At 44.0% G+C, this 24,233-nt stretch overlaps 1 protein-coding gene and 1 long non-coding RNA gene across 6 annotated transcripts in view; one reads left to right on the top strand and one right to left on the bottom strand.

The window, feature by feature from the left end:
* The window catches only part of CYP8B1 (cytochrome P450 family 8 subfamily B member 1), a 55,781-nt gene that overhangs the window by 5,296 nt on the left and 26,252 nt on the right, over window positions 1-24,233 (bottom strand). For 3 of the 5 annotated variants that reach the window (XM_077129646.1, XM_077129645.1, XM_077129647.1), the window contains one exon: window positions 4,273-14,169. The exons of the other annotated variants lie outside the window; for them this stretch is intronic. In XM_077129646.1, coding sequence (XP_076985761.1) covers window positions 8,862-10,367 — 1,506 coding nt within the window. In that variant the 5' untranslated portion in view covers window positions 10,368-14,169 and the 3' untranslated portion in view covers window positions 4,273-8,861. Of the gene's footprint in view, window positions 1-4,272; window positions 14,170-24,233 lie in introns of those variants that run through there. 5 annotated transcript variants of the gene reach the window in all.
* On the top strand, window positions 7,188-23,058 carry LOC143657355 (uncharacterized). Its single transcript, XR_013162825.1, has 3 exons — window positions 7,188-7,568; window positions 16,395-16,510; window positions 20,022-23,058. It is a non-coding gene; the product is annotated as an uncharacterized LOC143657355 (long non-coding RNA).

Below are 24,233 nucleotides of genomic sequence, written 5' to 3'. Positions count from 1 at the left end.
TATGAAAAAAAGTCAAAATACTTACCATATAAAGACCCTATAAAATGAGAGTGCCACCCCATTAAAGCAATATAAAATTCACAGAAAAAAATTCAGTTAGGCATTGAACATATGAAAAAGTTCAACCTCACTTGAATAAAAAAATAAAAAAATAAAATTTAGAGATACAGGGCAGAGTTGATTGCATTTCTCGGTTATACCAGCTGTATTAGCTATGGTTCTTTAAAGAAACAGAATCAGCAGGAAATATCTGCAGATATAAAATTTATAAAAGTGCGTCACATAACCATGGGAATGTAGAGTCCAAAATCCGTAGGGTAGGCTGTGAAGCTGACGACTCCAATGGAGGGTCTGGATGAACTCCACAGGAGAGGCTGCAGGCCAAAGCAGGAAGAGAACCTATCTCTTCTGAATCCTCCTTAATATGTAGAATGGAATGATTTCTAAATGTTTTGTTTGTTATTTTTTTTAATTAATTAAAAAAAAGGGTTTCCAGTGATTAGATTAAGCAGCATCCCTCATTGCAGAAGACACTCCCCTTGGCTAATTACAAATGGAATCAGCTGTGGATGCAGCCGATGTGAACATGATTTAATTCTATGAAATGTCATCATAGTAATAGGCCAGCACTTGCCCAACCAGACAAATGGTTACCACCACCTGGCCAAGTTGACACATGAACCTGACCATGACACCGCCCATTGTCATCCTTGGGCCACAGACCCATCTCTGGTGTGGATGATTATCTGCTTGTACCACTTACTCCATGATCTCCTTCCTCTCACCACTCTAACCAATCCCCTCCCCAATGGTGAACATTTTAAAGTATCAGACAGGAAGAGGATAGATTATACTTCCTGATTGTGACAGACTTATGCCTGGTTCGTGTGATGTTCTCTTTTAAAAATTAATCCTTTTAAATAACTACCCAAGAAGCCATGCCCTCTGAGGAAACTAGGCCATTGACAGTAACCTACCCCATCTCTGTGGCCCATCCGTACCCCATGCCTCTGGCTTCTTCTGTCCAAGTAGCACCGTCTTAAATCCTGTTCTTGTCATTCTGCTGCTTTCCCTTTCATCTGTTTGTACTCCTTCTGAGTATATTTTTTGGTTTCATTTGTCTTAACTTTATTTACAAAGTTTCACATTGCACATATTCTTATGTGACTTGGAGATATGTGGACAGATGCAGGAGGCATTGAGGTAGAGACTGACTGGTTGGAAGTGAGGGGAGGAAGGGAGGAATCTGGGACGTGTCCCATGTTTTAGTCTTAGGTGAATGAGGAGTCAGTGGTACCATCTGCTTAGACAGACCCAGGAGAGGAGAGGCTGATGGGAGGATGGTGGACCCAGTTCCAAGCAATAATGTAAGCTAACATTTATTAGGTGCTTACTCTGTGCTAGGTAATCTTCATAGAGCTTGAAGTGCTGTACATGTATTGTCAGTAGTAAGAACCTCATGAGAACCCTACAACAGTGACACTATTATTATTCTCATTTGAAAGATGAGGAAACTGAGACATGGAAAGACTTAGTATGTTCTGAGTCTATTAACATGATGGATCATACTCCTTGCAACAAATGTAGAAATAAAGTATAAAATATTTTAAGAAATATTAATACACAGCTGAACTTGAAAGCAAGGGAAATCCCAACTTAATAGAAGTTAAAAGAACTGAAGGCCAGAGTGGACCCCTGGAGATTCATAGATAAAAGAAGCCCTCCTGAAGGTAAGCTCTTTATTTAAAAAAGTAATTATAAGCTTCACAAGGAAGAAGACATTATGTCTTTTTAAATGACGAGAAAGTAACTAAATAAGCAGAAGGATGATAAAATATTGGATACTATGCACAACTTATCCATGACTTGCCATGTCTGTCCTGCCAAACTCAGCCTAGAGCCTGGCACAGTTTCCTCAGGAGGAAACTTCTAGGTGAATGGAGCAAAGGGTAAGAGGACAGATGGGGTGAATGTAAGCTCCATGAGGGAAGGGACTTCACCATATGTAAAATCTTGCCCTCCTGTGCTTAGCCAGTGCCTGGCATATAGATAGTGCTCAGTAAATCATTTTTCAAGTAATGGTTAGGTGGATGGAGCATTGAGCAGGTGGTCAATTCTTCTCCTCCCCTGCAGTTCAGGTGGTTGGATAACTGCACATGTGTCTTGAGCAGGACTGTCCTTGGATGTTGTCCTCTCATTCTGTGCCTCCTATGCCACCTCTCTCCTTACCCTGGCCACCATATCTCTCAGCTCTGGTGCCTTAGTCCTCTCCTTTCATGACCCTAGATTCTCCACTCCCAGGAAGGACTGTTGAGCTCCCTTGGACCTCTAGGAAACCTCTACTTCTGGATCCAAAAGTGACAGTTTGTTTCATGTCAGGAAAGAGAGTTTTGATTTTACAGCGCCTGAAATTTTGCCCCACAAAGGACATCATCAGTCCTGCCTTCATGCCAGCTGGGCTGGTGAGACTCATCTTGAGCTGGATAAACAGGGTTTAGTGACTGAGAGTCTCTGCCTTTGTGCCCTTGTCTCACAGAATAGGGTGGGGAAATGTATGTCATGCAAGAGACACTTGGTAGGGCTTGTCAGCACTGGCAGATTGTGTGTATGTGTGTATGTGTATGTCTGTAAGTCTGCGGGCATGTGTCCATGTTGCTGTATGGGCTGTGCATAGTACGGATGTATAATGGTTAGGTTCTAGTGTCACCTTGACCAGGTGATGGTGCCCAGTTGTCTGATTAGGCAAGCACTGGCCTAACTTTTGCTGCAAGGATATTTCGTGGTTCCTTGATAAACCAGAAAGCTGATTTATTGAATCTTCAGTCAGTTGAGCAGCTGTGTCTGATTACATCTATAATCAACTAAGGGTGTGCCTTTCACAAGCAAGAGAATCCAGTCAGGTAGATAAGATCCAATTAGTTGAAGACTTCTGAGAGAAGAGAGAATTTTCACTCTTTCTCCAGCCTGTGGAGTTCTTCAAGACTCTTCATTGGAATTGCCAGCGTCACAGCCTGCCCTATGGATTTTGTTGTCATGGTTGTATGAGACACTTTTATAAATCTCATATTTGCAGATACCTCCGGTTGGTTCTGTTTCTCTAGAGAACCCTGATTAATACAATATGGTTATGGATGTAGATGTGATATGAATATGTCACTGTGTCCCTGTGGTCTGGGTATGTGCTGCAGGTTTTCTATTTGTTCCTATGTGTAAGCTCTCTATAAACAGACAGGTATACGATAAGAAGTGTCATGAGGCTCGTGCCCAAATGGAAGGGGGAAAGCTGATCACAGGTTGCCCACTGGTCTCTCTCATTGTCCTAGGTGTCATAAACTGTAGCTGACCACAGGGAGGACTTTGACCTCAGTGCTGTTTGCAAGAAAGCAAGCTTGTTACTGGTCAGGGTATGAACTGAATGTGAGCTTTCACTGCCCAGGCCAGGACAGAGAACTTCACCTACGCTTACCTCCCAGCCTGGACTTTGGTCTGTCCCACTCTCCTCTCTCTCTCTCTCTCTCTTTTATTAAAGAAGTTGTGGGTTTACAGAAAGAACAGGCATCAAATACAGTGTTCCCATATACCACCCTATTATTTATACCTTGCGTTGGTGTAGTATGTTTGTTACAATTGATGAAAGTGCATTTTTATAATTATACTATTATGGTTCACTATTGCATTGAGTAGTTCATTGGATTTCTTTAAAATTTTACTGTAGAAGCACATATACCCCACTGCCTCTTAGTCTGCCCAAAAGTCTGTCAAAGCCTGGCTCCCTCTCTGCGCTCCTAAACTTATCTCTAGGGATCTGGAAAGCCCTTTGAATTCCTTTGGCCATAGGGCTCTGAAACAAGGTGTGATTTTCCCCAGGCTGATGCACAGAGAAGTGCAGGAATGGCTTTGCCTGTGAGCAGGGCTGCTGCCTGACCTCATTCCGTGAAACATGATCATAGATGTGATCAGACATAGCTGCAATCAACTGACCGAAAGAAAATATCTCTTTTCTTTACCAGATGCCTGAAATCACACTACTGGAGGGTCATCCCTGATCTTGCTATGTTATAAGGTATCCTGAGAGGGCACACATTTGGTGGGCTTTCCTTGGAGGCCCTGATGAGGAAAATAGTGACAGGGAGAACAAATTTGGAGCCGAAATGAGGAATGGGGGCAGGACTGCTGGGTGAGGGCAGATAGAAACAAAACGCATCATTGTTCATTGTTCATTGTGCTGGTTTGAAAGTGTTATGTACCCAAGAACAGCCATGTTATTTTAATCTAATCTTGTGGGTGCAAATCTTTTGTGGGTGGGAGTTTTTTATTAGGTTGGTTCCATGGAGATGTCACCCACTCAATTTAAGGCGGGTTTTAATTCTTTTACTGGAGTCCTCTACTTAAAGAATAAAAGGCAGAAAACAGAGAGAGAGTTCAGAGCTGACATAGAAAGCTGAGTGTTTGGATGCTTGGAGACAGAAAATGCTCTGGGAAATGCTATGTTAAGATATAAGATCTAGAGTTTGGCCTGAAGAAACTAAGAGAGGACTCATTGATGCTTAGAGAGGGAAAATGCCCCAGGAGAGGTCAGAACGACCCGCAGCAGCTGAGAAGGTCATTTTGGGAACCAACCCAGGAGAGAAGGGCCAACAGAAGTTGCCATGTGCCTTCCCATGTGATAGTGAAACCCCTGACTCGAGCGGCCTATTTTTTTTTTAATTTTTTATTAATTAAAAAAAAATACAAGAAACACAAACATTCCCAACACATACACTCAGCAATTCACAATATCATCACATAGTTGCATATTCATCATCATGATCATTTCCCAGAACATTAGCATCAAAAAAATGTTTTTTTGAAAAAGACAACAGAAAAATATAACAAACAGAAAAAAAAATTTTACAGGCCATACCCCTTACTGATCCCTTTCATTGATCACTAGCATTTCAAACTAAATCCACTTTAACATTTGTTCCCCCTATTATTTATTTTTGTTCCATATGTTCCTCTCATCTGTTGACAAGGTAGATAAAAGGAGCATCAGACACAAGGTTTTCACAATCACACAGTCACATTGTGAAAGCTGTATCATTATACAATCATCATCAAGAAACATGGCTACTGGAACACAGCTCTACATTTTCAGGCAGTTCCCTCCAGCCTCTCCATTACATCTTGGATAACAAGGTGATATCTACTTAATGCATAAGAATAACCTCCAGGATAACCTCTCGACTCTGTTTGGAATCTCTCAGCCATTGACACTTTGTCTCATTTCCCTCTTCCCCCTTTTGGTCGAGAAGGTGTTCTCAATTCCTTGATGCTGGGTCTCAGCTCATTCTAGAGTTTTTATCGATCCCTTGATGCTGAGTCTCAGCTCATTCCAGGATTTCTGTCCCACGCTGCCAGGAAGATCCACACTCCTGGTAGTCATGTCCCACGTAGTCAGGGGGAGGGTGGTGAGTCTGCTTGCTGTGTTGGCTGGAGAGACAGGCCACATCTGAGCAACAAAAGAGGTTCTCTTGGGGGTGACTCTTAGGCTTCATTTTAAGTAGGCTTGACCTATCCCCTGTGGGGTTAAGTTTCATATGAACAAACCCCAAGACTGGGGGCTCAGCCTATAGCTTTGGTTGTCCACACTGCTTGTGAGAATATCAAGAATTCAACTTGGGGAAGTTAAGTTTTCCCCCATTCTCACCATTCCCCGAAGAGGACTTTGCAAATACTTTTCCACTCACTGATCAAATCACTCTGGGATTCATCAGGGCATCACCTGGACAAACCAACAAAATCTCATGTCCTATACAAAGTTCCATGTACTTAAGGTATTCAATCAACTATCTACATAAATTATATTAGGAGATGCACTAGTCAAAGTATAGATTTGTACCAAACATTTTTTGGCGAGCGGCCTATTTTGACAGAAGTATTCTTTTGTTGATGCCTGAATTTGGACATACCTTAGAACTGTAAATTTGTAACTTAATAAATCCCCTTTCTAAAAGCCAACCCATTTCTGGTAAATTGCCCTCCGACAGCGTTAGCAAACCAAACACAAGAATTAGCCTTTCTACTGCTTTGGGGCCCCTGCCTGGGAAAGGAGGTGGCCCTTGTAGACAGGGTGTCTCCAGCAGTCCCCATGCCACGGGGGACATAGAACCACAGGGGACTTTGATGAAGGGACTTGAGGCCATGGACCCTTCCCTTGCCAGTAAGTGAGCATTGGCCTCTGCCTGTGACACTCCAAATGCTGGGGAGCTCACTGCTGCCTGGGTGGCTTGTTGTTATGGTACAGCTTCCTGACCCTGACAGGGGATGATACACCTGTATTCTCCCACCTAATCCATTAAGGCTTCGTTCAGTCCCAGATAAATTCCTCTGGGGCTCTCAAGCTCAGGTCATAGGGTCCAGGCTGTTCCTCGGAGATAGGCTCATGGTCACTTTTGGCTGAAACCTCTTGGTCCTGACACGGTGGAGGCAGGCCTTTAGTCCTGCTCCAGCCTATCCATTAACCATTCTCCTGGCACATGCTTTTTAGGTGCAGAGAATATGAGGGAAGTAGCACCTGGGTGGGGCAAGGCCAAGGAGGTGTCTGGAGGCCCCATGTCCTCTTGCCCCCTCTCCTAAGCCTAGTCAGGGCACAGGGCCTGGCTGGGTGTGAGGTCGTTGGTTGACTTCCCAGGGATGGCTCTCAGACTCTTTGTCCTCCTCCCATGCCCCCACCTCCCCACCCACAAATCTTTTCCTTTTGCCCCCCCTCATGCAATAGGATGAGATGTCCTGGCTTCTCCCAACTAGTGAGAGTTCCATGAGTCTCTAGGCAAACATTGTCATTTAGGGGCAGCTAGATCCAGGGGAAGGCAAGCCCTAGCCCAGGGTCACATTGCTAATGAGGACAGACTCCTGCTCACAGCTCAGACCCCTGCCCACTGTGATAGTCTAAGATCCTGGCAAATCTCAGGGCAAAACAGGCAGCCTCAGGAGAAAGGAAAGTGCAGTTAGAGATGTGAGGTACAGGTAGAAAACAGAAACCCCACTGGGTGGTCCTTGCCTGGGAGTAGGGTCTTCCCTACTGCCTGGGCCTCTCTTCTCCAGGACCTTCCACCAGTGACCTCAATCATTCTCCCTTGTGTCCCAGCTCCTGCCAGGGCCCTGCCATTGGCAGTCTGCAGCTTGGCCAGCAGCATCTTATTCCCCTCTCTCAGCCCTGGTAAGCCTGCTAGCCATGGGAATTATCTCCATTTCATTTGCTGGAAAGCGGAGGCCAGAGGAAGGGGAAGGAAATGATTTGAGGACATGAAGAAAGTTAGCTGAGACTGAGAAGCAGGTTTTTATACTTAATCTACATTTAGGGGATTGGGGGTCAGAGATGAATGAGTAAGATACCAAGCCCTAGTGGACTTCAGTCTGGAGCCAGGGGCAGAGGAGGAAACCAGAATAGAGAAGGCCAGCAGCACATAAAAGAGGTGTTGTGATGCAAACAATGGTGGAGGAACCTAAGGGGACAGAGGCCATTTCTGGCAAGAGGACAGAATGTGTGAGATCCAAGAAGGCTTCCAGGTGTAGCCAGCACCAGGGTTGGTAGGAAAAGCAATGCCCCTCCTTTAGGGATGGCTCCATTACAAAAAGTTGGCAAAACTGCATTATACTGGAATGAGCAACTAGGAGGCAGATTGTGGCAAAGCATAAATGTCAGATGTGTGAGGGACGATGGGGGAACTGGGAGAGTAAAAGAGTGATAATCAGAGGTGCTTTGGGGAAAAGACCTATGGAATCTGTGAATAATGGGGTCAAGGTTGGTAGAAGTTGGAGTGGAAAGAAATGTGGAGGTCTGAGCTATGAGAATGGTGGTGGGAATGGGCAGGAGAGGACACATTTTGAAGGCATCACAGGGGATGGAGCTGACTGGGCTGACTGTAAGTGGGTGAGAGAGGGAGGAGAGGAGGGTGACTTCAAGTATCTGCCTTGGGGTAGAGGGTGTAAGGGAATGACCTGAGCAGAGAGAGGCAGGAAAATCAGAAGTGGATTGTTCAGGCAGAGCTGGGAGACAGCACTGAGCTCTGCGGTGGTTGTTGAAACCAAGGGAAGGGTTGAGGCCACCCCGAGGTGGGGTTCAGAGAGGAGATGAAGGTGCTGAGGAAGGACCTGGAATAACTCCTACCTCAAAGGCAGTGTTTCCCTGAACCCTGCTCCACTACAGCAGTCTCTAGTCACATGGGACTAGTGAGGGCTTGGGATGTGGCCATTCTGAACTGAGAACTGCTGCAAGTGCAAAGTACATACAGATTTTGAAGACAGTACAAAAAAAGGAATGTAACATATTTCATTGATATTCTTTATATTGATTACGTTGAAATAATATTTTTGATATATTGGGTTAAATGAAATATATGATAGAAATGAAATTTCCCTCTTTCTTTTTATTTTTTAAACTGTATGTACTAGGAAATTTAAAATTATACAGGTGGTTTGCCCTGTAGGTGGACAACACTACTCTACACCATGAATTCTATAAAATGTGGAACAATGTGGTGGAGGGGGGTTGTGAAGAGGGGTGGGAAGGGCAGAGGCTAACACTTGTAAAATGCTGTGTTATGCATGGAATAGTTATTGTACTACAGGAATCCTTAAGGTAGGTGTCATATCTCACGCTAATTTGCCAACAAATATTCCCCCCTTCCACTGGATTTCCTATAAAAGGAGGATTCTGCCAAACTCACTGTGACAGATGGTGCTTCAAAGAGAGAATGATAATTCTATGAGATGATTAGGAAGTGAGAGAGTGAGAAGTACAGCCAGGACAGAAGTAGGGGTATCCCAGGACCAGACAGAGGATTGGCCAGTGGGGCTAGGGCTGCAGAGGGGTGATCTCACTCAGTAGGCTTCAAGCGGTAGCGGAAGTGTATGTCATGGCTAGGCTGGGTGGTGCCAAAACCCCAGCGCAAGGGGTTGATGGGGGGCACAGGTGTGTCAGGGTCCACCAGCTCCATGTCAAAGTATGTGACCATAAGCAGGACAAAGAGCTTCATCTCGCTGAGGGCAAAGAACCTCCCAGGGCAGATGGAGACGCCAGAACCCCAAGGCATGTTGTAGTGGTGGATTTTCTTCCCTACTTTGTAGAAGTCCACTTTGCGGCTGCCATCAGGTTTGAGGAAGCGATTGTACTTGAAAGCAGTGGGCTCGGGGTGGATTTCAGGGTCCATGTGCACCGAGAGGTAGGGAAAGAGGGCCAGCTTGTCTCCATGTCGGAGCAGGTACTCCTGCCCACTGGCCATCTTCAAGACTTGGTCACCATGGACCACCCTGAGAAGGGTGGGTGAAGCTGCTAGGCGCAGAGTCTCCTCCATCACGCTGTCTAGCACTGGAGTGTGTTGTAGGACACTTAACTCAAAATGGAAGGACTTCCCAGCCTGCAGGTGGCCCTCACTTAAGATCTTAGTGGCCTCCTCCTTCACAGCCTGCATGGCTTCTGGGTTCTTCAGGAGGAACAAGAGGGCCCAGAAAGAGGCAGGCCCCGTGTTCCCCTGGGAGGCCCAGAGCATCATGAAGTTGAACTTGTCCTGCATGGCCGGGACCACTCCCTGCTCCTTCAGATGCTGAAGCATGTAGCACATCCAGGCACTTATGCCATCCTTCTCCAGGTTATGCTCCACAGACAGGGTCTTGTGGAAGTAACGCTGGAGCCAGCGAACTTCTAGCCATTCCCGGGGCCACAGCAAGGAGTAGACAAACCTGGGGAATAGGAGGTCAAACTTGCGGAACTCCATGAATATCTTCTCTGCTAGTAGCAGGTCCTGTTCCTTGTCCTTTGTGTAGCCGAACAAACTCAGATAACCAGCCTTGAACAAAGTATTGTAGCAGAAGTGAAAGAGGCCATCCTCACGCCAGCTACTGGCACCTGGGCTCCACCTGTTGGACCCCAACATTATCAAGGACAGGCTGTCCAGCATGGCTTTGTTGAGATCCTTCAAGCCATTCCCCATCAGGTACTTGGTGCTGGCTGAGTGTAGCATCTGGTAGTCATTCTGCCCTGAGTCGTACCCAAATACCTTTAGTACTAGTTCCCTGGCATACTGTTCGAAGTCTAGTTTTTTCTGCACATCCTTGATGATGGGTCCAAAGGAGAGGGGGTCCATAAGAAAGGTGAAGTACTGGCCACCCAGCTGCACTGTGAACACATCCCCGTGTTTCGCCCGCATGCGCTTCAGGAATTCAAACATATTCTTCCGGAAAGCAGGAGCGTGGCCCAGCCAAGGTATGGTGCCCTTGTCCAAAGGAGGTTCCTGGGGTCTGCGTTGCCGGAGCAGCCCCGGCAGAAATAGGTACCCCACGATGGCCACCAGCAGGGCTCCAAGCACTGGGCCCCAGAGCACCATGGCTGTGCTGTTCCAGGCTGAGATCAGACACACAGATTGTTTTCTGTGTGCCAGTAGAGCTTGACAAATCAGGGATGGAAAAAATATGCGTACCTGGACTTTGCCCTCTGGCTGCAAGTGGTAGTAAACAACCTCAGTGAGACAGTACCTGGGAGCAAAATCTGGATTTTTTTGCTCCCTGGGAGCCCCTGGATTTAGCACTTGCCAGAGCCTAGTGATGTGTCAGGAGGAAGAGGCCTAAGAGGAAGCCAAGAGGAAAGTCTGTCACTGTGCTCACAGCCTCCTCACCAGCATCAGGCCTTGTTCTGAACATTTCAAACTCAGCTACAGCACCTTCTCCATGAAGCCTCCTACTCCTCTTCCCCCATGACTTACTGACCAGTCACACCTTTATTTACTATCTCATTCATTTGTTCATTATATTTGCTAGCTTATTCAGCAGAACTTCTTCCTTCTTTCTCAACTCAAGCCCCTGGGCAAGGTGCTTAACCACACTGTGCCTCTGCTCCCTCATCTGTGAAATAGTGCTTCATAGATGCTGTTTTGAGGTGAAAAGAGATAATTACTGCAAAGCCTATAGAAAAGTGCTCTTATAGAAAAAGCTCAATAAATGTCAGCTTGTATCCCAAAGCCTTTCCCCATATCACTCAGCACCTCTCCTGGGTCCCCTAACATCCTTGTGCCTGCCTTCCCCAAGGAGCTTTCCTCCTCTTTTTGACCTCACCTCTGCTCTCAAAGCCACTTACTGAGGAGCCTTATTGGAACCACATTTGCTATCAGCTCTTTAAACTAGGAGGGCATACAGTCTATGTTATGTGTGCAGTGAATGTATGTCCTTCCACAGGGACTTTCGAAATCCTAACTCAGAGGAGTGGCACCCATACTGGGGCTTTAGGCTCTGAAAAGACTGAGCTGATGGAGGCAAGCCAATTTGATCTATAGGTACAGTATGAAAGAATCCAGCTGAGGAGGCCCGCAGATCTTGGCGGACTGAGGATCCTCCAAACAGAGGCTCAGATCTCAGAACCTGTGCTTCTCTCCAAGAGTCGTTTCCTCTACCACTGCCTATTTGGCTTGCTGTACATTTCTCTAACAAGAAGAACTGGTTGGTGAAGAATCCTGGAATTATGAAACATCAGAGACATTAGCGTCTCAAACTAATCACTTAGAGAGGAACTGAGGCTCAGTGCAGGGAAGACTTTCTGTAACGTCTTCTCTCACTTGGGGAACAGAGGTGAGCTAGTAATCTTCTGTGAAGTGTCAGGTCAGACTCCTGACAGGAGGTCCAAGGAGAAAACTGTGCTATTGACCCCAAGGCTTCAGTCAGTCAGTCTAGGCCATTGTTGCATAGGTGAATGCATTAGTGTCCTAGGGCTTCCCTAATAAACTACCACATCTGGCTAGCTGAAAACACAGAAATTTATTGTCTCACAGTTCTGGAGGATAGAAGTCCAACATCAAGTAGACTTCTGTTTTGAGGTGAAAAGATAATTACTGCAAAGCCTATAGAACTTGATGTTGAGATGCTCCATCTGAAGTCTCTAGTGAAGAATCTATTCCATACCTCTAGTTTCTGGTGGTTCCAGGAGTTCCTTGATTTGGGGCAGCATAACTCCAGTCTGCCTCCATCTTCAATGGCCACCTTCTCTCTGTCTTTTTCTGTCTCTTCTCTTCTTATGAGCATGTGAGTCATAGTGCATTAGATCACCCCTACTCCAGTGTAGCTTCATCTCTACTGTTCATCCTTTGCAACAATTCTGCTCCTAAATAAGGTCAATTCTGAGATACTGGGTGTTAGGACTACAAAATAATTATTTTGAGGGGTTACAATTCTACCCATAACAGTGAGGTTATTCAATTAGTTCTGATAACCCTCAAGTTACTCTTTAACATCCCACAACCTGCAAACAAGGACTTTGCCTCTTCAGCCCATCATAATATTTTATATCCTTTTTTCTTTTCCATCATAATATTTGACAGACCCTCCTCAGTAAGCTCCGCTTGTGCTGCTCCCCTTGGCAGAGAGCTTGAAACATCAACACTGCCTCCAGGAAGACCTCTTTGATTGTGCAGAATAACCACAACAAGTACTCAGTATCATCTCCTCTCCTCAGCCTTAGAATCCACACTCAGAAACTGTGGGTCAAATCCAATGAGGTGAACTTTGTCCCCCAGGTTTCAATGCCATCCCCCAGGATGGCAGCAACATTTTCCATTCATTCTCACCTTTGTTCATTCATTTGTACCCACTCAATAGTTCCTTCCTTCTCTCCTTGGAGTAGCCTCATCTATTCATTCAACAGACACTCTACACCAGAAACTTTAGTAGGAGCTGGGAATAAAGCCATGAATAAGATAGATATGGTCCCTGCCATCTGGAGTTTATGGTCTAACAGAGGGCAAAAGATGTTAAATCATTGCAGGAAGGAAACACACAATCACAATTGTGTTAAGAGCTGCAAAAAAACAGAGCTCTGAGGAAGCCGGGATTTAGGAAAACCATACTGATTACGTGGTAATTGAGCGGAGGCCTGAAGGAAGGCGACAAGGCCATCTCAATATATGTTGTGCATGGGGTGATGTTGGCACGGAAGGGGGTGAGAATTCTCAAGGCATGAGGTGGGCGTGTTTGATGCCGGGATAGGGTGGGGGATGCACCCTGGGGGTTAACGTGGCTAAAGCGATCTAATGAGAGAAGGGTCTTCGCCGGGTGCGGGCCCGGTAGGCCAGGTGCGAACTCAGGCTTTTACTTATTAGGTTGTACCGATTCCCTCCCAAGCCAGCCTGTCCAGCTACAGCTGTCACCCAGTTCAGCCCACCTGGGCCACTCAGGGGCAGCCGGAGGGGCGGGCAGCAGATAGAGATTCTCCCTCGGGTATAGCTGGGGAGTCGGTCCACGCAGCTGCGCAGTCAGGCCTCCGGAAAGGTCGGCCATAAGCGACCGAGAGCGAACCGCGAGAGCCCACTGCACGCTTAAGGCGTTGGGACTCTGGCCACAGAGCGGCTGCAGGCTGTGGGCGGGGCTACAGTACTGCAGTCCGGAAGCACCAACGAGGCGCAGCGGCGGCCTCCCGGCGTGTTAGAGAGGACACAGGCGGGATATCCGAAAGGACGCGTTTCCGGCTCTTCTACCTCCGCAGTGACAGAAGAAGGCTGGTGCGGTGGGGAGTCTTCTTTCTGGAGGCGCCACCTGTTTGTGGGTCTGCGCAACTTCGTATCATGGCGATGTGTGTCTTGCAGTTTGCGGAGCTATCAGTAAGCGAGTGGATCCGGGCCTAGGGAAGGAGGTGCCGAGGAAGCTGCCATCTTCCCTCCCGCCACCGTGTTTCCCAACACTTTTGCTGGGCGTGACCCCTTTTGAGGCCCACGCCTCTGGAGTTCTCATCAGAGGCGTGAGCCGTAGGATGCCCTTGGCAGGAGCATCATGTCCTTATTCCTTCATCGTTTTTTGGCGGTCCTTTTAGGCGCATCTCATTCGCACATTCCATGGTGGACAGGGCTGTAGGTTAACTTCCCCCTCTGGGCAGGGCTCAAGCAAGTCTCTGGTCTCATCCGGTGCCATGTCTTCTCATTCCACTGATGGTTCAGAATTTTGGCAGAGCAACTGGGCCCTTACCTGATGGTTCTATTTGCTTGCTCTGGTTCCTAGTTTGGGACTCTTCTCTTTGCATTCTGTAGTCCGAGTGCACCGGCTATCCCCTGAGTTTTTTCCCCCGCTTTTTCCAACTCTGATGAGATTGGCTGCTCTCCCAGTGTGTGCCAGTCCTGTCCTCTGCCTCACTTCCAGAAGTCAATAGCAATACTATTGAAATGAAGATACGGGAAAGAAATTATTTCACTCTTACTCTAGATCAGATAACAGTCATTTAAGTAAGGGCTGGGCTTATTTATGACTCCAATTTCCTTCCTAGCTTGCCAGTTTTCTTTTATTCCAGGAGAAGGAAACCCCTCCATGGCAACTGGGTTATAGACAGTCTGGCTCCAAATGAACTATGTTACTCCAAGCCTGCATCACATTTAACGGGTGACTTTGAAGCCAGTGTAGGATAGAAAGGGCAAACTGAGTTCTTGTCTCAACTCCACCAATTTAGAACTTTATTTGGGACAGTTCATTTCACTTCTTGAGCCTTGCTGTTCTGATATGTCAAAACAGGAGGCTGAACTTGAGAGATTTGCCAGCAGTGGGATGCTATTATAAATATATTGGGCTGTGCATTCATTAGGAGACTAAGATTTGAGGGGATTTAGAGAGAGAGGATGGAGGGGTAGGATGGGAGCTTGGAATGGTTGACATTGAGCTCCTCACCTCTGCATTACTCTATCCAGACCTCCCCATTGCCACCAAGACCATCACTGTTCTTAGAGCTACCTTATTTTACCATGAGCCAAGTGTTTATGCTAAATGCTTTATAAGTAGTATGACATTTAATCCTCATACCTACCTGGGTTGGGAGTCCCCCAGACCATCTTCACTTTGATAGATTCACTAGAGAAAATCATGGGACTAGGCATATAGCTGTACTCATGGTTTAGATTTATTACAGCCACGTAGTAAGGATACCTAGCCAGATCATAAGGGAAAAAGACAAGGCAGAGTCTGGAGGAATCCATGTGCAGTCTTACTAATGTTCTCTTCCTTTTACGCTTCTCCCAGCAATTGCAGCACAGAAATATTACAGTGCTTCTGCCCATTAAAGTGTCAGTACCCAAATGTTTTATTGGAGACTGGTCATATAGGCACACTCTGTTTAGCACGTACCAAAATTTCAGACTCCCAGAAGGAAAGCATGTGTTCAGCATTAATCATATTACTTGCACAACTAGTCTAGAAACAGTAAACTACCCTTATCTGTTATCTATTGACTGAGAACACTCCAAGAGGCAAGTTCCCAGATGCCAGCCAAGAGCCAATCACGCAAGGAAGACTTTCTAAGTATAATAGTTTTAGGCCTGTTAAATTTCCCTTTTATGCACGCAACTCTCATTTCACAGAGAAGACCATCAAGACTTCAAGGGGTTAGTAACTTGCCCTGAGTTTTACACTTAGCAAGTGTCAGAGAGAATTTCTCACAGTCTGCTTACTTCAGAAGTTGAGTTTTTCTCTATTCTCTGTACCATCCTGTCTGTACCAGAGTCTGGCTCAAGTCCTTTGTACTTGCTGTTTTTAATGCTTGAAATGTCTTTTCCTTATCTCCTTGTATAACTGGTTTTTTTCATCATTCAGGTCTCAGCTCAAATTTCACCTTACTAGAAAGGCCCTCCCTGACAACCCCATGCAAAGTAACGTGGTCTTCCTTAAGCCAGTTTGTAGCACATTAACCTATTTTATTTCTTCAAAACATTTATCAGTATTTGAAATTATCTCATATCTATGTTTATCTTATTAAGGGTCTGTCTCCTTCACTGGTGTTCTGTTAATTGACACTCTGAAATAAAAAGCCCTGATTTTTTGGCTTGCCAAAAAATAAATCTCTCTCTCCAATTTCAGGCTACCAGAATGAGATCACAAAGGAGAGTTTGGAAAAGATGTACATATAACTGGTTTTCCTAAGCCAGTATGAGCTGATGGTATATCACCAAGCTCCTTAAAACCAAGGACTAAGTCTCAGTCATTGCTGTATTCTCGAGACCCGGCATGTTGCCTGGCAAATAGTATGCTCTCTATAAATATTTTTTGAATGAAGGAATCATTCTGTATTTCTGTCTTTCTCAGTACTGTTATAAGCATTCAGTGTGGTCTTATTTTAAGATGAGAACACTGGGGCCCCCAGAATATAAGAGCTCTTCCATGGGCACATGTATACTAAGTGGGCAGATCCAGGAATTGAATACAGCCAGTTCATTTATGTAAGACTGACTGCTGAGTAGGTCACAGGAATGTAAAGTAAGAGAAACTGAGGCTAGGGAGATACATTGTGATTCTCAGTTCCATGATCCATATCAAGAAATCACTTACTGTGCAAGTTACTATTTTAGGCACTTTGGGGGAGACAAAGGTGGATTTAAAAAATTGTTCTTCTGATCAAGATGGCAGAGTGAGATGCTTCAGGGTTCGTTTTGCCACAAGCTTTGAAGAACCAGCAAGCACAAGCAGAAACATCTTTCTCAACTTCAGAAAACAGTTAAAGGGCTGCAGTAACAGGGTGAGTACCAAATGAAGAAAAAGGCTAACACAAGCAGTAGATCCCTTGTCACCCTGGCTGACCAGTGAGGGGTCACCTCACTGGCTTAGCATGGAGCCAGACATGCTCCCAGCGCAGATCCATGGTCCTGGTTCCAGAGGGAGCAGAGAGTGGCTCTCATGTACTTACTGGGAGCATGTATATCTGACCCAGTCTCTCTGGTGGAAGTCTGAGGGACTGAAACAGGACACTAGTATATATACTCACTGCTCTAGAAGTTGCGCTATGAATAAAAAGCAGTTACTAAGCTTTCCTACAGAATACTGTGGGACAGCAGTAAAGAGGTTGCCTGGGGGATTACTGGCTCTGGACATAGAGCATAGTGACTGGTACTCTTAAGAAAACTGTTTGCTAGGGAAGGTGGTACCTTCACATCTGTGTATAGGACATTCCTAGGGCCAGAAGTGCATACACAAAGCAATATGCAGCTGCAGAAAGGATCAGGAAACTCTTACACTGAAGCCTTGAACTATTCTCTAAACTCACTGTATGGTTAAGGTCTAAGGAGTGTACTTGCATAGGTCAATATGCAAAGACTGGGAAAGGGGTGTTTTTTTTTTCTTCCTCTTCCTCCTCCTGCTTCTTCTGGCTAGCTCTTAGCATTCAAGGATAACTGTGTCATAATATAAGCTGGATACAGGTTTAAGGAATAGATGCCTCAGAGCCTAATTTCCAGAAATAATACATTAAAATATCAAGATGTCCAGGTTTCAACAAAAGATTACAAAACATACAGGAAACAGGAAGTGTTGCTCAAGGTAAAGAAGAAGATTAAAGCATTGGAAGCCATCAATGAAGAGAATGAGACCTAGAGCATTCCACATAAAGACTTAAAAATGGTACTAAATATGTTCAAAGATCTAAGTGACAATGTGAACAAAGAACTAAAGTAAGTCATGAAAATGATAGTTGAACACAAAGATAAAAGCATTAGAGAGATGAAATTATGAAAGGGAAGTGAACAGAATTGAAGACCACAGTAACAGAAATTAAAAATTCCCTAGAGTTCAACAGGAGACTGGAGGTGGAAGAAGGAAGAATCAGAGAAGATTCTTGAAGATAAGACAATCAAAATCATCCAGTCTGAGAAGCAGAAATGGAAAGAATGAATAAAATTGAACAGAGCCTGAGGAACCTGTAGGTCACCATCAATGGTACCAATATAGACAGTATGCGCATTGTAGGAGTCCGAGAATGAGAAGAAAAGGACAGAGAAGATATTCAAAGAAATAATGGCAGAAAACTTCCCAAATTTAAGGAAAGACTTTCATAAATATATCCAAGATGCTTAAGAAACTCTGAACAGAATAAACCCAAATAGATCCACTCTATGATATATTATAATCAAATTGTCTAACACCAGAGATAAAAAGAGAATTCTTAAAGCTCCATGAGAGAAGTAATGTGTCACATGCAAGGGAGCCTCAATATGATTAAGTGCTGATTTCTCATTAGAAACCATGGAAACAAGATGGCAGTGGGAAGACATAGTTAAAGGGCAGAAAGCAAAAAATTGCCAACCAAGAATCCCATATCCAACAAAACTACGTTTTGAAAATGAGGGAAAAATTAAACATTCCAATATAAAAGCTGAGGGACTTTGTCACTCAACGTCACTAGACCGGCCCTACAAGAGATGATAAACAGAGTTCTGCAGGTTGAAAAGAAAGGATACTAGACATAGATCGAAGACATATAAAGAAATATCTCAAGTGAGGGTAATGACATGGGCAAGCTCATGGAGACAGAAATTCAAGTACAGGTTGCCAGAGGCAGGGGACAAGGGGGATGGGGAGTTATGCATAATGGGTGTGGGATTTCTGTTTGGGGAAATGGAAAAGATTTAGTAATTGAAGGTGGTGAAGGTACTGTAATATTGTGAGTGTGATTAATTCCATTGAATGGTATGCTTGGGAATGGTTGAGATGGGAATGTTTCTGTTGCATATATGTTCCCATTAGAAAAAAAAAAAAGGAAGAGCAACTAAAGAGACAGTGACAATTAAATGTAATACATGGTCCTGGATGAGATCTAAGAATGAAGGAGAAAAGGCTGAAAGGGGCATTATTGGGACATATGAAGAAAATTGGAATATAGACAGTAAGCTTTGTATCAATATTAAATGTCTTGAATTTGATAACTACACTTAAAGTGGCTGTGTAAATGAATACCCTTGTTCTTAGGAGATGTATATAGCAATATTAGATGTTCAAGGAACAGGATGTGTACAACCTACATTGAAGAGTACAGAAAATTGATTGATGGATAGTAAGAATGATACAGCAAATGTGGCAAAATGTTAAAAATGGTGGATCTGGGATTTTGAGGGCATGGGGTATGTTGGAGTACTCTTATGGGGTTTGTAACTGTCCTAAAATTTTGAAAGTATTTAAAAATTAAAAAGCTCAAAACAAAAATTAAAAAGGTATTGCTTTAAGGAGCCCATAATCCATAGAGAAAATGAAATAAGTACTTAAATATCAAAAAACACAATGTTAAAAAAGGTGCAGCCCAAATGCCAGAGATTCTCATTGATCAGTGTCACATCCTATTGGGGACAAAGGAAACAGTTAGAAAGGGGTTTATAAAAAATGAGGCATTTAAGATGGGCTAGGAAGTATATATAGGGTCATGTTGTGGATGGAAAAGTAAGGTACTTTAAACAAGAGGCCATGTTGATGGCTGCACCAGTGTAGGTGTCTAGGCAGTCAGATGCAGGCTCAGTGGTCTGACAGCAGGGCAGATGGCAGTGGCCGGGCTTTCGGTGGTTTGATCAATGTGTGACAGGAACCTGGCTTGTCAATAGAGTACAAGATGGAATCCCAGTGCACATGGGTGGGACTGAGCTGGCCTGAGAGGGCTGTGACTGGCTCTAGATCCAGGTCCAGCTGCAACAGCCAGGAAGTGGAGCACTATTTCTGGAACAAAGACAAGAGGAACAAAGAAGTGCAAGGGAGAGCACTGTGGCTGACAAAATGGGTGGGGCGGGGCATGGAAATGGGAGGGAGGGAGACTTCTCGGCAGAGACCAGGGCAGGGGCCCCTCCCAAGCACACCCACCCCCAGACCCAAGGATCTCCTAGCCTACAACTCTTCCTCCACCCAACCAAAGACCTTCATCTCGGCCAGGAAGCCCCTGTGGTCACTGAGGAGGGGCTCTCCTTCCTGATGGAGGGGATCACTCACTGCAGCACTGCCTCCGTGAGGTGGTTGATGAGGAACATCACCTTCAGGGCGTTCTTGGAGAGTATGTTCTCATTCATGAACATGTAGGAGCTGGTCTGGAAGATAGCCTTGGGGTGCCCATGAGTATTGCTCTCACATGTCTCGGGGGAAGGAACTGGGTTCTTTCACAGACGTGCCTAGGGCCGTCTGAGCTGTGTCAGCAGGAGGAACTTGATCTGCTTTGCCTGGCTGTGCTTGCTCAGCTAGGCTGTCTCAGGGGCCTTTTTCTTTCTTTCTTTCTTTTTAAGGTGTAATCAAAATGAAATAGCATCAAAGTGAAAACTCGACCTTGGGAAGAATCAATGTCGATAGGTCCCTAACAGCATTGGCTGGGGTAAGGGTGCTGCAGAGGTTCAGTGGTGATCCTCCACAGGGTGAGTGGACTTCCTACGTGAGATTTCCTGCTGTATTTCCAGAGAGTCACTCATCATCTTACGTTTCCTGAAAAGCCTTTATGAATAGAAAATACAATGGTCATCAGTGTGTGTGACATTTATATTGGTTACTATAAGTTTATTAAATGCGCCTTCTGAGGCAAATTAACATGAATTCAGATAGAAGAAACTAATTTTCTATGGCCTTATCATTTTTTCTTTTAGTAAATTGTGTTAACAAACATACGACATAAAATTTCCCGTTTGAACCACTCCCACGCATACAATTCAGTGGCATTAATCACATTCACAATGTTGTGCAACTGTCATCCTGTATAAACCTCCCATCGCCATAAACACTCAACACATTATGCATGAACTCTCCCTTCTCTCTGCCCCTTCCTGTGGTGACCTGTACCCTACTGTCTGTCTCTGTGAATTTGCACATTCTATTTGCATGTGAAATCATGCAAGATTTGTCCTTTTGTGTCTGGGTTATTTCACTCCATATGATGTTCTCCAGGTTTGTGCACGTTGTAACAGGTATTAGAAGTTCATTTTTTTTTTAAAGCTGAATGATAGTCCATTGTATATATATATCACATTTGTTTACCCCTTTATCTGTTGCTGGATACTTGGGTAGCTTCCACCATTTGGGTATTGTGAATAAATCTGCTATGAATATTGATATACAAATATTTGTTTGAATCCTTGCTTTCAGTTCTTTTGAGTATATACCTAGAAGTGGGATTGTCAGATACAGATATACAGGTAGCTGTATGATTGACCTTTTGGGGTTTGTGAAATGAAGATTTCAACCTACTAGCTTGAAAAAAAAATAAAATGTTTGATAATATCAAGCTTTGGCATGGATATAGCAACTGTCACTTATATACTGCTGATTAGAATGTACATTTTACATTGACTTTGAAAATAATTTGCCACTATAATATAAACCTGAAGGTGCATATACTAAGACCTAACATCCTAAAGGAAACTCTTACACAAGTTCACTAGGAGACATGTAGAAGAAGGTTCATAACAACACTATTTGCCAGGTAAGTTGTTTGGCTACAATGATTTCTTTCCCTATACTCATGCTCTTTTGTGAGAGATGGTGTCTATTAACCTACCCTTTGAATCCAGACCAAGCATATGACTTGTTTAACCAATAAATTGGCAGAAGGGATATGCCAGTTCTGAACCTAATGTTCAAGAGGCTTTGCCCACTTCTGCTCTCTTGAAAACTTGCCCATCTGCCACGTAATTAGTGTTCTGCTAGCTTGTGGGAAGATGAGAGGCCATATGTGAGAGCTGAACTAGTCCAGTTTCAGTGAAGGCTACAGAAGTGTGAGTAAGGACAACCAAGATCAGCAAACCCAACCCACAGCTGACTGAAGATATCTGAAGGAGCATAGCCAAGACCAGAAAAACTACCCCCTAAATCCAGCCTAAATTGTGTGAATTGTGAGCTAAATAAACAGTTGTTTCAAGCCACACTGTTTTATGGTGGTTTGTTACATTGCACTGTGACAATAGAAAACCACAGTTACATTAAATATTTTGCATCATATTAAAACAGTGGAATACTATTTAGCAGGTAAAATGAATAAACTACTGTTAATGCATTGTTTTAGTTTACCAAAGCTTATGAAATACAATTTATCAGAAATGGCTTGGCTTTTACAATGGGGAATATTAACTTACAAGTTTACATTCTGAGGCTGTGCAAATGTCCAAATCAAGGCATAAACAGGATGATACCTGGACTTCTGAGGACTGGCTACTGGCAAGCTGGGCTCCTCTGTCAGACAGCAAGGTACATGGAGACATCTGGTCCTTCTTTCCTGGGTTTCATTGCTTTCATCTTCTGGCTTCAGTGCTTACTCTCTGTGTTCTGTATGTCGTCTTTAAGTTTCTGTCCGTCTTAGCTTCTCTGGGCCCTTCTTGTCTTTCATCCGTTTATAAAGGACTCCAGAAAGAGGATTAAGACCCACCTTGAATGAGGTGAGTCACATCACAATTGAAGTAACCTAACCAAAGTTCCCACTCAGAATAAGTCTGCACCACAGGAATGGATTAAAAGAACATGATCTTTTCTGGGGTACATACAGCTTCAAGCCATCACTTGCATCAACCAAGAATAATTTTCAGATATAATGTTGAGGGACAAAACAAGTTTTGGAAAAATATATAACATAAATAGGTACATATAATGAAAATATAGAAAACAATGTATTTTTTAGGGATTTATACATAGGTGGTCGTGCTAGGTTAAGTAACTACCAGCCTCTTAGGAAAACCAGTAGTGACCATTCTACGTTAAAAGTAGGAGGTGTAAACAGTTTATTTGCATTTGCAGAGGCAAGGGTCCAACCCTTATCCAGAAGTCAGAACCCCCAAGCTATCCTATCCTTGGCTTATATTGTTTTGTGTTGCTTGGGGCCAGGTGTTTTACTAAAGCTAGAATTTGCATTTATAATTATCTGTTGACTACTAACTAATGCACAGGTCATTAGGGTTATATAATCCTATGTTGTCTATATACTGTTTCATAAATTGCATGTTCAAAAATGGAGGAAAGTCTCTACCTCTGGGTGTGTCTTTACTATGGCTAATGGCAGGGGTCACCTTATGGACATTTTTGGGGTTTCTGTCCCTGTGCTTGCAACTGCTTGACCAGAGAAGCAGGATGCAGTTAACCGCAAGTGCAGATTGTTTTCCATTACCTCAAACAGAAACTCCATACCAATTAAGCATTAACTTTCCATTCCTCACCCTGACCTGGCTCCCTAGTAACCTATATTCTAGCTGCTAACTCTATCAATTGCATATTCTAATTATTTCATATCAGTATGATTATACAGTATTTGTTTTTTTGTGTCTGGCTTATTTCACTCAACATTATTCATTCAAGGTTCATCCATGTTGTAGTATGCATCAGAGCTTCATTCGTTTTTATCGCCAAATAATATTCCCTTGTATGTATATACCACATTTTATTATCTATTCATCTGGATTGGATAATGGCTTACTTCCGCTTTTTGGCAATTGTGAATAATACCACTAGGAACACTGGCATGAAAATATCTGTTCAATCCCCTGCTTTCAATTCTTTTATATATATATAATATACATACATATATATATATATATGGGATTGCTGGGACATAGGTAATTCTATATTTAACTTTCTGAGGAGCTGCCTGTCTTCCACAGTGGCTGTACCATTTTACATACCCACTAACAATGAACCAGCATTCCTATTTCTCTATATCCTCTCTAGCACTTGTTAAATTGAACTGTAGCTAATCTGAGTTGTGGTAGATTGCCTTGTGATACTTCAGTAACACAAGAGGATAGGATGAGCTTTATGATTTTTATGAGACCATCTCCCATTCTCCTCTCTATCTCCTGTGGGAGGCTGTCATGAGGCAGTTTTTCATCACCTCCCAGGTTCTGATGAGGTATGAGTCTTTCTGCCCTGGCCCTCTCAGAATACGGGTGCAGAGTGTATTATGGCTTAGCAGCAGTCTGGAATTGGCTCCTAAACTAAGCAGTGGGGTATCCTACAACCTCACATTGCAGTCAGCCAAACCCTTTGTTTTGATGTTGTACTTTTTTTGGTGTACAGGAAAAGGACCTGGGGAGCTGGTACATTTGACTACTTTTCCTTTCGTTGTCTATATAAATAACAAATCATATGAATCTAAAAGTGGCTCATTGTATCCTTACTGGCCAAATCAGTCAGGCCTTGGCCTTGGCCTTGTTTGTGTTGTATGCTTGATAGAATAATAGTGGAAACAGTAAAAATGTGGGTAACTATAAGACTCTCTATCCGTTTTCTAAAAGTTTTGAACCAGAACACGGATCAGAGCTATAAGAGCCCTTCCTTCTGGTGGACTGAGACCTAAAATCTGGCATGTTCTGGGCTTTTTGTGTTAGAGGCGTCAAGGACGTAATCTCCCCTCTGAGAATGTAAAACCTAGTAAAGGGAGGCAGGGAGAGCCAACTGAAATCAGTGCTGCCATATATCAGTATCCATCCACACAAAGGCAGCAGGGACAGGAGAAAGAGACGGTCAGT

Source organism: Tamandua tetradactyla, chromosome 15 (genome assembly GCF_023851605.1).
Source record: "Tamandua tetradactyla isolate mTamTet1 chromosome 15, mTamTet1.pri, whole genome shotgun sequence".
Taxonomy (NCBI): Eukaryota; Metazoa; Chordata; class Mammalia; order Pilosa; family Myrmecophagidae; genus Tamandua; species Tamandua tetradactyla.
The sequence above is the reverse complement of the archived record's forward strand: the minus strand, read 5'-3'. Positions and strand labels throughout refer to the sequence as shown.